Here is a 13,468-nt window from a genome sequence, read left to right as displayed (position 1 = left end):
GACTTTTAAACTGTTGAGAGGTGGTTACAGGGTTGACACTGGGGAGTTCTTTCGCTTGGTTGAACAACGGGAAGGAGTCATGACAAGGGGTCATCCCTGGAAGTTACGAAAGGAAACTGTGAGAAAGAGGGTGAGGAGTGGTTTCTTTGCATGGAGGATGGTCGAACCATGGAATTCATTGCCTGATGGAGTGGTGAGAGCGAGAACGGTCAATGCATTTAAGGAGTAGTATGATAGACTTTGTGTTTCCTAGGAGGGACCTCCCTTGATGAGTCTTGAGAGACTTGTGTTTCTTAGAAAGGACCTCCCATGATGAGTCTTTTGACTCCATGGAGGCCTGAATAATAATAATAATTATTATTATTATTATTATTCAAGAAAAAATGAAAGTGTTTGAGAACAGAAATCAAACCTTGGCGATTCGGTGGCAAACTCTGAAAAAAAAATTGATTGATTCAGTCAGGGAGGCATGTTGTGAGGTTGTCTGCAAAGATAAAAAAATCAGAACTTCTTGATGGACACAGTAAGTTAAACAGGCAGTGAAGGAAAAGAAGAAAGCATATCAAAAGTTTCTGGCATATAAATCAGCTTGTGCTCTAAACACTGCGTAAAACTAGCTAAACAAAAGTCATGGGAAGTCTTTGGTAAGAAGATGGAAAATAAATATCGAGACAGTGGCAAGTTATTCTGAAGGTTGTTCAAGAAGCTCAGAAATGGAGGAAAGAGTGTTGTAAAAGGAAATACAGATGATAAAGGTGACATTATAACTGGAGAAAAAGATATCCTTGAATTATAGAGTAATTACTTTGAGAAATTGCTAAATGACAGAATTTAGCAATTTTTAATGACATCATTTGGCAAGACAGCTAAATGACTGATGACAGCATAGTGATAAAATACACTGACCAGGCATACAATCATGAATACATCTCCATACTTGTAGTAGAAAAAGCCATCAGAAGTCTGGAATGTGGAAAGGCAGCTGGAGTAGATGATATTCGACCGGAAATGATCAAGTATGGAGGTATAAAAGTCTTACAGTGGCTGCACTGCATAGTTCAGAGGGACGAATTCCAGATGATTGGAGCAGAGCTCTCATAGTACCCATATATAAAAGGGAAATAAAATAATAAAACTGAATGTGAAAATTACAGTGGTATTTCTCTACTGAGTGTTTCTGCTAAGATTTATGCCAATATTATTATTATTATTATTATTATTATTATTATTATTTTACACCTCCAAGATGTCCAAAGACTCATCGAGGGAGGGCACCTGCTCTACAGCTCTGTCTTCACCAACACTATCTACCGCCGATCACCACCACTAGTAATTTCACAGACAATCACAAACATCCATGCCCATAGCGGGATTCGAACCCGCAGCCTTTTGGTTGGAGAGCAGATACGCTAACCACTCGGCCAGCCAGGCCAGTACTTGAGAAACGGTTGAGAAGGTTTGTGGAAGAGAAGCTTGGTGAAGAACAAACTGGATTCAGGCCAAATGGAGGCTGGCGGGATCAGATTTTCACTTTATGACAAATAGTTGAGAAATCATGGGAATATAACAAAGGTCTGTATTTAAGTTTTGTTGATCTGGAAAAGGCATATGACAGAGTTCCAAGAGAGAAGCTATTCAAAATACTACAGTTGTGTGGTGTCAGTGGGGAATTATATTCAAGCAATACTTAGTCTTTATTTGAGTTGTAAGTCAGTAGTTAGAATTGAAGAAAGTACAGGAAGATGGTTTAATGTTAAATCTGGTGTCAGACAAGGATGTACATCATCCCCTCTGTTATTTATTATCTATATGGATCACATTATGCAGGAAAGTGGTATTAAATCTGATATCAAAATTGGAGATGTTAATGTCAGCTCTTTGTTTTATGTGGATGATCTTATACTTCTAAATAAATCCACTACAAGTTTGCAAGATTCCCTGACTAAATTGAATAAATGAAGTCAGCAATAACAAGACAAAGACAATGAAAATAGGCAGAAGTTGAAAATATCAACTGCATTGTGAATGGAGAACCTATAGAACAAGTAAAACATATTTCAGCTACTTAGACACGATTTTTATTGAAGATGGTAAATTATATATGGAAATAGACAACAGGATCAACAAAGCTGGTATGGTAGGAGGTCAACTAAATAAATTTATATGGAATAAGAGAGAAATTAGTCAAAACATTAAATTAGCTGTATACAAGACAGTGTTCAAACCAGTTTTAACTTATGGATCTGAGAGTTGGGTTAGAAGTAAAACACTTGACCAAAGACTAGAGACCGCAGATAGGAGAGTCCTGAGAAAGATTAGGGCGTGAACAGATGGCATCAGTGGGAATATCATATTAGAAATGAGGATATTAGGAAAGAACTTGACATTATTAGCATCCAGGAATGTGTTAGCAGAGCTAATCTCAGATGGTATGGTCACTTGAACAAAATGGGAGAGGAAAGATTAGCAAAACAAGTGTTCTCTGCCAGGTTGGCAGGGAAAAGACCCAGAGGAAGACCAAGATATAGGTGAATTGATACGGTAAAAAGTGCCTTAGAAAATAGAAATATAAGATCTGACAGTGTTGAAGCCTTGACAGGTAATAGATTGATTTGGAGGAAAATTGTATATAGTAATGATGTAAATTTTTAATGTAATAGCCTGCCAGAGGGCACCATTAGGACTTTAGGAACAATATTAGTTTCTTGCTTTCTTCCTCATTTGCTTTTGTTAGTGCCTGCATGCACATACCATATCTTTATGTTCCTGAAGATGGAACATAATTTACGAAATTTCAGCAATGTGACATTGCCAAAATATACAAGTTAGTCATTAAAGTTGCCTTTAATTAATATACTTTATATGCGTTGTTAATTCCGTAAACTAATTTTTAATGTAATACTATCATATCCCGTACATCCCTTGAGGGTAAATGTCAGGAATTTGATTATTATTATTATTATTATTATTTGGGTACCTCCATGTAGTATGAAGATTCATCGCATAGGTTCACACTTATCATTATTTATACAATGCCTGTTATATACCCTCTTATTAAAAAATCATTCACTGACAAAGCATTCACAACTCATTTTACTTATTCACCATGCTACAAGCAAAAAAATGGTCTTCTAACCTCTACTCACACATTTACAACTTTCATGGATAATTCCCTGTTTGCTCCTTTCCTATCACATGAAAAACCTCTTTGATATCTACTCCATAAAATCCTTTTACTGACATACATTTCAGTCTTATCTCTTCTTTTCTAACTCAGCTAAACTTTGTAACCCACAAACTTCTATTCTGTTCTCACGTGGAGTACATCACTGACTAGTCACAATTTTCTTCAATTTCCTCTGGATTCTCTCCAACATATTCCAAGAAACAAAGGTGACTAAATCTGCACACAGTAATCCAGATATAGTCTTATCAGTGTCTTGTAAAAAGTGATAGTGATTTCTGTATCCCTGTTCATCAGTTGTTTTCATTTCATATTCATTTCTTGAGCCTTCATAGCTAATTTGGTATCAGCAATGCCCATTGGTTGGAAAGATCTAGATTTGAATCCTGTCTAAGATTCGAGATGATTTGGCTAGTCTCATTTAGAGGTTGCAGGGTTTTCCCCCTTCTTGAAACTCAGGTTTTTCATCCCATAAAGCAGGCAAACCAATCAGAAGAACACAAGCAATTTACAGACATAACAGATAGGATTAAGCACCTTATCATTATGTTTCAAAGGCTGTGAGAGGTGGTTGAACCTAACATGAAGAAGGAAGATAAGACTTTGTTTCTTTGATTGCCATCATTTCTAAATTCCTAACATTCACAGTTTCTCACAGTCATCTGTCATCTATGTAAAACACAGCTGGTAATATTTTCATCCCACAGTGAATAACTGTAACTTGGCCACATTGAAATGGTGCGATTTCCTTTAGCTACTCTGTCAGTCTATTTTAAACATTATACAGGATTTCAGCATTACCTTTTAATAGCTATTGCCCTACCCAGTTTGGCATCATCAGTAGACAGCTCCACATTCCCCTTCAAATCACTGATATTATTAATGAAAATTAAATACTTTGCTACAAAATTCCCTGGCACACTATTGATTACTTGCCTTTAATTCTGCTATAACATATACTACTCTTTATTGTCTATCAGCCATATTATTAACCCTGTCTCCAGCTTCATATCCTTCTCTGTTTGCTCTCCAATTTAAATAATAAATTTTCATATGTTTTCCTATCAAATGGTTTTACAAAATCCAGCAGTATGATGATGCAGCCATTTTCTTTATCCAACTCTCATTTCATTGTCAAAAGTGAATTACTAAAGCAAGGCACACTATTCACAAAGCTGTACTGTCCCTCATAGTGTGTCATTTTTCTGTTATCTAATTCCTGAATTCTGGATTAATCAACATTCCAGAACCTTCGGTTATTAATTCCTTAAGATCTTTAAGATTTTAAATTTTGGAAAGCAAAGAAAAGATGCAGAGTGTATTTGGTGGGTATATATCCTACAGGAGGTGGAATAAGGAATATGAGAAGGATGGTGGATGAGGGCATAAAATTTAAAAGGAAATATATTTGTTTTTTTTTTTAGAAATGTGTAGAATAGAATTCACGATAAATGATCTAGGGCAGGGGTTTCCAACTTTTTTGTTTCCTAGAGCACATTCTAAAATACCAATAGGGTGACGGGCACCATCTATTTTTTCAAACAATTTTTTTTAATTCTTTTGTTAAATGAATACATACAAAGTTTACATTATAATCAAATGTTTTATTACTTAAAAGTTTACATTATATAAAAATTTAAATATATATATGTAAGTTAGTGTGATCTTTGGCATTGCATTTCATTGGCCAGTGCTTCATAATTAGGAGAATATGATGATATTCCAGTTCTTAAACTGGAATGAACAACTTCAAATGTGCATCTACTTTAAATTGTATGCATTTAATACTCGTCATGTGTCATTAATGCATGCATCATATAGCATGCCATGAATTGTTGCGTGATTATTTCAAACTATATGGCACATGGTTGAACAGCGGCAGGCACACACAAATTGGTCAACTTGCGCCATGGTGCCTGCGGGCATAGGATTGGGAACCCCTGATCTAGAGTATACAGTACATGCACTTAATAACCCTACCAGTTATAATCCTACCATAACAAAGATTAGACACTTGAATAAGTTCCTTGATAAAGTGGTAAGCTGGAGTGATAATGCAGTGAAGAAACTATGTACTCATTTTGGGAAGACTCCTAATTTATACGCTCTCCCAAAAAGTACATAATGAAGGCTGCTGTGTGAGAAATATTGTGAACTCCATTGTGACTCTCCTACATTCCTACGTTAGAGTAGCTAAGTTTCTATCCCATTTATGAAGTGCACACATCAGACAATCTAGATTATTTATCAAGAATTCTGCTGGAAGTTTTTTCCCACTTGGTTAGACTATAATAAATTTAGTTTAATTTATTATAGTCCTTTATCCAAGTGTAAGCAAACAAAGTTTGTACCTGAAGTATCTTCAAGACTGAAGCAACTCGTGGTAAAGGTGGACCAAGCTCTCATCACTCCTTGTCTTAGTATCTCCCATAATGCAAAGCACATCTCCTTGTGGACATGTATAATGCTATGCATTAAGAAGGGCCACTACCCAGACTGGTTTCGACCTTTATTGAGGTCTCGTCAGTGGGAGCCAGACCCAGAGGTGGTGATACCAAGGTGGAAGCAATGGAGAAGTCATATTTACCAGTACAAGTTGCCAAAAGGTGCCTCACCTTATTATTAAATTACTCTGGATTTAGAGAAAGATGTTGGAAGTTGTTTTCCACTTGGTTAGACTATAATAAATTTAGTTTAATCCTTTATCCAAGTGTAACTCTTTTTATAATTCCCTCTGGATTAATCTGATAAAATCCTCTCACTGACTTAAACGTCTCTATCATATCACCTCTCTTACTCCTATCCACCAAACTCTGTAATCCAGATCTCTTCAGCCTCTCTCTCTCCATAGCCAGCATTCCAAAGTCCCGATATTGTCTTAATCACTCACCTCTGGACTCTATCCAGTGTCTCCACATCACATTGAAAACCAGGTGACCAGATCTGAGCACAATACTCAAGTGTGGTCTGACCAGTGTCTTATACAGTGGCACAACCACTTCCTTATCCTTGCATATTACAGTACTTCTTATCATAACAGCACTATGATGTGCAACCCTAGTGATATGCCCTCTAAACTTCAGTCTACTATCAACCATCACTCCCAAATCTCTAATCTCATCCACTTCCTGCAGTACAGCACCATCGATATAGTACACAGCTTTATACTTCTGCACTCCAAATTGCAACACCTTGCACTTATTGATATTAAAATTATAACCCCACTCTTTTGTCCAAGTAAATTCAAATCTTCCTGAAGGAATTCAGCATCAGCAGTGTTGCTTATAATTCTTCCCAACTTTCCATCATCTGCAAATAATTGAAGATCTCCAGTCAGTCCACATGATATATCATTTACAAACAAGTTAAACAGCAGGGGCCCAAGAACAGAACCCTGGGGCACGCCACTGGTTACCCTTCTTTTTTGAGACAATGCTCCATCATACACAACCTGCTGGTATCATTCAGAGAACCAATCTCTGATCCATCTAACCAACATACTGTCTATTCCCATCCTGTGCAGCTTGTACATCAACTTATCATGTGATAATCTATCAAACACTTTTGCAAAGTCTAAGAATATCACTGTATATGATTCTTCCTTATATAACACACTTGTCACCTTATCATAAAATGCAAGTAAATTACTGAAACAGGACCTATCTATTGAAAATCCATGCTGACCTTCATAAAGAATGCCATATCCATCAACACAATTCTGTATTATATTCATTACCAATCTTTCCAAAACCTTGACAACAACTGCAGTTATACAGACTGGCCTATAGCTGGAGATTAGAACCATGCTTGTGGAGCGGTATTATTTTGCCCTCTTTCCACTCTTAGGAACCTTAGCCACTGCAGGACTTTCGTTAAATAACCAGGTCAAGGGCACAACCAACTGTACTGCACATTCCTTAAGCATACGTGGTGATATGTCATCCATTCCCACAGCCTTATTCACATCTAACCCAATCAACATCTGATACACCTCTGTTTCCTTCACTTCCAATTCTCCTAATCCACTGATTTTTTTTCCCCAAAAAAAAAGGGGGGGGGGGAAAAAACACTAGAAAATTTTACAAAAATCTTTTCCTAATTAAATTTTTTTTTAATTTATGTTTTGTCGTATCTTCTATTTCTATACTACTTATGAATTAGCAATTATTGCAGATGCTCAGTCATAGGTCGTATGCAATGCGTAGTGTTCTCAAATTCTCAAATGTTATTCTCAAATTGTCTACTCATCTCGGGTCCCATCTAAGATTAAATCCTGAGTGCGCTACTGCTCCTAATACTTGCCTCTCTTCTATATATTGTACTGGATCATTTATACCAGTATGATATATGCTGATAAAGTGCTCATTCAATAATTCCACTATATCCTTTGCAACTGTTAGTCTACTGCCATGACTATCCACCAGTGTTAGTCTGCCATAATTATTCTTCCTCTTGCTTCCCATGTAGTGGAAAAATTCCCTTGATTTAACCTTGGCCTGACCAGCCAATCTCCTCTCATACTGCACCTTTTCTTTCCTTACCATGCTCATCACCTTTCTTGCCTGCACCTTATACTCTTCATGAATCTAATCACCACCAACTGCCTTGTACTTCCTCCATAACATTTTCTTTTCCAGCACAGCTTGGTTGATTTCGCTGTTCATCCATTTCACTCTCACTCTATTTACTCGCTTAACCTTCGGTATGCAGCCATACATTGCTTTTGTTCAGATACTGTCTTATGAGTTTTCATGCATTGTAAACATCCTTTCTGCTCAGCTCATCTACCCAACATACTGATGCTAACTGGCAACATAGCTTCCTATAATCACCTGCTTTATACTTCCATGTGTATTCATTTTTGGCAGTGACCTTTTCTTGTTTCATCACTTCCCAAACAAGTACCTCATGATCACTCTCACCAACTGGCGGCAGTATCAACACCTTATTAACAACTACATCTTGTTAAGTTATCACCAAATCCAAAACATTAAAGCCTCTAGTTACTTCAATCACGTGCTGTTTAAGATACTTATCTCTCAGAAATTGCAACTCTCACAAACTCGCTCTCCTTGTTCCCATACACTATCTCCTCCTTCCAGTCTATATTCCTGTAATTAAAGTCTCCTATCGGGATCACCTTCTTTTTACATGCCCAACTAATTTGCCTAAACATTTCACAATCAGTATTCTCTGCATTCCCTGGCCTATCAGATATACTAACCTGTTTAAGTCAACTTCGCCCACACTCGAAATCTGTTCATGTACCATCAACTTCCACTCTTTAAGGACACAATTCCAGTGCGAGCATTAACAGCACTCCCCCCTCTCACATCTCTATCCTTCCAGAAAATTATATATGCTTCTAATTCTATTCCCAACATCACATTCTCCTCATACAACTAACTTTCGCTTATTCCAATTACTTTTGGGTATACCGTTTCAACCAATGCCACAAACTCAGCTCTTTTGCTTCAAGTACTCCTTACATTTGTATATAAGCATAACAATAGCATAACATAACTTTTAGGATGGCCACAAACACCAACATTCTCTATTCTGGCCTATACTGCACCTCTCGCTTCGGTTTGACCACTCCCTTTTCCCTGATCCTGATTGTGATTTCCATTCTTACCTGTCTCATCCTCACCTTTACGCATTCCATCCCCTTCTGCTGCTGCAATCACATCTTCAACCTCATATCCATCTTGCTCCTGCTGTACAATCTGTTGATTTGTGCTATCCTGTTTCACAGGTAGACTCTGATCATTTGCTACATTAACTTTTTGACTCTGTGCCTTCTCAGAAAACAATAGCCTTTCTAAATGCGCTATACCAAACCCATTCAAATGTAATCCATCAGTTTTATACCATTTGAACTTCCCTTCAAATTCACTTCACATATTTACAAATTGAACTCCCTTTACCTCACACAACTCAGCCATCTTACTATTCATTATCTCTGCTCTCCTTCTCAATTCACTGCTATCATATCTGGGCAACATGCCTATGACTTTCCCAACAACACTATTCTTCTTTACCTGCTGAAAGAACTTCTTCAAGTTTCTATCAACATGAGGACAATTCATATAAGATTCATGGCTCTGTACTAAAGCCACTAATTTGTATATTAATAATATAAATAAAGATTTAAGGGGAGAGGTATTTAGTTGTTTGTTGGTGATGAGAAACTGGTGAGGGAAATAGCTGATAAAGGTGATGCTGATATCTTGCAGGATGATTTAAATAATTTGGCACTGTAGGTGATGGATAACAGTTATCAATTTAATTTTGCACAATGTAAGGCACTTTAGTATGCCAATTAAACTCTGCAACACACACACCTTCGATCTATCCTCACGGGGAGCATCTCACAGACCTGTCACCAGTTTGGTCACTCATGTCTCAATTCTGTTCTCCACCTTGAGAATTTTGTCTATAAATTCTCAAGAAAGCCACATGTTCAAACCTATGCACAGTAGTGAAGATGCAGCTAAATCATAACTTTTTAAAGAGGGATAATAATCTCCCTATCCTTACTTGTTAATGTATTTGACATCCAAGTAATTCTTTAAGCTGCTTTGCTAACTTTTGCACTATGTCCTCTGAACTTCAAACTATTGTCCACCATCACTCCAAGATCCCTATCCTCATCAATTTCCTGCAATCCAGTACCAATTACATACTGTATGTTATGTTATGTTACTGGTACTGTGTTAATAATAATAATAATAATATCATTATTACATGACACCTCCAGGGAGTCCAAGGACTTATTGTAGGAGGGAAATCTACTCTACTTCACTAAATACATCTCACCCTCTCCACTACTACTTAATTCTCCAACTATGATGCTACTATCATTAACGCCATCTACTGCCCATCATCACCAACAACATTTTTTGTCTGTAAACTGCGTTTGTTCTGAAGGGCAATTTGTCTGTATGTAGGATGAAAAACCCGAGTTTCAGGGAAAAAAAAAAACCTGCTACCTCCGTATGAGGTCAGCTAACTCACCTTCAATTGAAAAAAAACATATAAGGATTCCCCTGGTCACAACGAGAATCGAATCGAAGTCTTTTCCAACCGAAGTGTGCAATGTTCCGCTATTCTTCCAGTTTTGCTTCCATTGAGATTACAGTCAAGAATTTGATTATAATGATTCTCTTTTCCACACACAGGTAATTCAACATTCACTAATGTGGAAGTCATTATCTGCCAACAATGCAATTAGAAAGTGTATTGAGTTAAGTGTTTAACTCAATACACTTTTGCAGGATGAATTCTCAGGGTAAATCTACAGTTACTAACTTATAAGATCTATCCAGTACTTTGTAATAAAGTTTTGTGACTGTATTTAAATAATGTTCTTTTTTTTCTTTTTTTTTTTCATCAAAAATTTAAATTCTGTTTTGCAAATAGCTGAAAATATAAAGAGGAATTTGAAAAGGCATATAGCTTTTTTTTTTTTTTTTTATGGAATAAAAGAGAAATTAGTCATATACAAGACAGTGTTCAACCCAATTTTAACTTATGGATCTGAGAGCTGGTTAGAAACAAAACACTTGACCAAAGACAAGACACCACAGATATGAGAATCCTGAGAAAGATTAGGGGCATGAACAGATAGCATCAGTGGCAATATCATATTATAAACAAGGATATTAGAAAAAGAATTTGACATTGTTAGCATCCAGGAATTATTATTATTGACACCTCCAAGGAGTCCGAAGACTCATTGCGGGAGAACACCTACAACTGTCTCAACCACTACACCAAACAACCTCTACTATGAATTATCTCAATCAACGCCATCTACCGCCCACCTCCACCACCACAACTAGTATTTTTTGTCCATAAATTGCGTGTGTTCTGAAGGGCCGATTTGTCTGTATGCGGGATGAAAAACCCAAGTTTCTGGGAGAAAAAACCCTGCTACCTACAAATGAGATCGGCTAACTCGCCTTCGATTGAAAATCGTCCAGATAAAGATTCCTTCCATCATGACGAGAATCAAACTTAGGCCTATTCTAATCGAAGGGCGCAATGTGCCATCGTTCTTCCAATTGCGCTACAGAATGTGTTAGTAGTAGAGCTAATCTCAGGTGGTATGGTCACTTAAACCATAGGAGAGGAAAGATTAGCAAAACAAGTGTTCTCTGCCAGGTTGGCAGGAAAAAGACCAAGATATAGGTGGATTGATACAATAAAAAGTGCCTTAGAAGACAGAAATATAAGATCTGTAACAGATTGATTTGGAGGAAAATAAGAAAATAGGAAGTTAGTGGTGATGTAAGTTTTTTATGTAGTACTATCATATCCTGTATACCCCTTGAGGGTACATCTCAGGAATTTGATGATGATGATATAGTTTTTTTTTTAAAAATATATATATAATATTGTTTACTATTTGTATATTAATAGGATAAAATAGCTGCTAAGAAGCTCAAGCTTTTAGATATGACAAAAGAAAACACCAGATATATACGACTTCTCTCCATTCTTCAGGATGAAAAAAATCAATTAGACAAAGATTTGAAACTGAGACAAAAACAGCTTGGCATTGTAAGTAATTTTTTTTTCATCACTTGTTTCTGCTATAAATCAAGTCTAGAATTTTAAGAATTTCCCCCCCTTTCACCCATATAAATAAAACTTTTTCCATGCTTTATAAATTTCCATTGTAATCTGATTCAGATTTTTGAATTGATAAATTTAGTTTAATCCTTTATCCAAGTGTAAGCAAACAAGGTTTGCACCTGAAAATATCTTCAGGACTGAGGTAAGGTAGTGCAACACCACTTTTAATTTTTGAATTGATTTTTGATGTTTTCTAAACTTTAAACATTAAGAAAATATATACAATTTATTTTATTTATACTAACACGAAAGTTAATTTATAGCATTCACATTATCCAACAGTTTAGTATACAGCCTCCTGCTAGTTATTTCTTAATGATACTGATGATGGATTAGCAGCTGCTCCCTACTAGTTCCAAGATCTAAACACTCATGTTCCTGGAAGAAAAACTGTAACTGCTGCATAAGACTATCTCACTCACCCTTCAGTTGAAAAGCAATTACCATATATTTTGCCTTATTGGATGCATCACATTTTTCATGTTGAATCATTGGAAAAAAAATATATTCTTCACGGTATAAGATGCACGAATTATGTATTAAATTTTTCATGCAAATATTAATTTTTTTATTTTAAATTTTAATACATATATTATTCATTTATTACATAAAAAACAATTATTCTTAACAAAATAAAGTCATTAAAAAATCTAACATGTAATAATATATATAATAATATAAACAAAATAATTTTTATAAATTTCATTAATCTTTTCAAATCTTTATTCATCTTCACTATCAAAATTTTCTGAACTTGATTCTTCATCAGAAACAGTCATCACTGTCTTGAAATAATAAGTCATCCTCTGTACAATCAAGAGAATTACTAATGCCACATTTTTGAAAAATTTTTATAATTACGGGTTTCACTTCATTCCATGAACTCTTTACCCATTCGCACACCTGCAAATTTGTGGCCTTCTCTCTCTCTCTCTCTCTCTCTCTCCTACCTGTAGATGTTTCCTCAAAATTTGGATGTTGCATCCAATCTACTCTAAATGGTTTGTTTATTGATATATCTAAAGGTTGAAACTCAGAAGTGAGTCCTCCTACGATCACAGCTATTTTTGTGTTCATTTTGTGAAGTTAATTCTTAACAGTTTTGGTTTTATGGCATCTAAACTGATTCCATACCAACAAAGCGGGTTTCTGATGTAAACTACTACTAGGACATCTGGACCACACCTTCTTTATTCATAACTTCATCCCTTCCTCATCCATCCATCCATCCTTTTGGATGAATATGAATGTAAACTCCATTGGGAAGTTTTTCTTTGGGCATTGTTTTTCTTTTAAAAATTAAAAAGATAGCAATTTTGTTCCATCCACGCAGCATAATTAAACAACAGTATAGTGGGTTTTTTCGTGACCTGAAGTTTTAACAACAATATTTTTTTTTTTACTTTTGGAGTCAACAGTCTTGTTTGGGATCACATCAAAAGTCCGAGGCACTTCATCCATTTTAGCTATCTGTGAAAGTTCAAAATTGTCTTGTTTTCTAACATTTATGATGAATCTGTGAAACTCTATTTTATTTTTGAATTTGTCTGGCATTTTTGTGATATTTTTGTTTTTCTACACTTGCATAAATCATTTCTCTTCATAAATCTAAAGCACCAGGTGGCGATCCTGTAAAATCTATGA

General features: G+C 35.9%; 1 protein-coding gene across 1 annotated transcript in view; it reads left to right on the top strand.

The window, feature by feature from the left end:
* LOC150095207 (cilia- and flagella-associated protein 44-like) overlaps positions 1 to 13,468 on the top strand; it is a 267,172-nt gene that overhangs the window by 234,374 nt on the left and 19,330 nt on the right. The window contains exon 9 of the mRNA XM_090410619.1: positions 11,609 to 11,749. Coding sequence (XP_090266745.1) covers positions 11,609 to 11,749 — 141 coding nt within the window. The remainder of the gene's footprint in view (positions 1 to 11,608; positions 11,750 to 13,468) is intronic.

This window comes from Typopeltis vanoorti, chromosome 20, assembly GCF_054136105.1.
Source record: "Typopeltis vanoorti isolate ZY-2024b chromosome 20, IOZ_Tvanoo_1.0, whole genome shotgun sequence".
NCBI classification, from domain to species: domain Eukaryota; kingdom Metazoa; phylum Arthropoda; class Arachnida; order Uropygi; family Thelyphonidae; genus Typopeltis; species Typopeltis vanoorti.
Note: the sequence above shows the minus strand (reverse complement) of the source record. Positions and strands in the feature narration are given on the sequence as shown.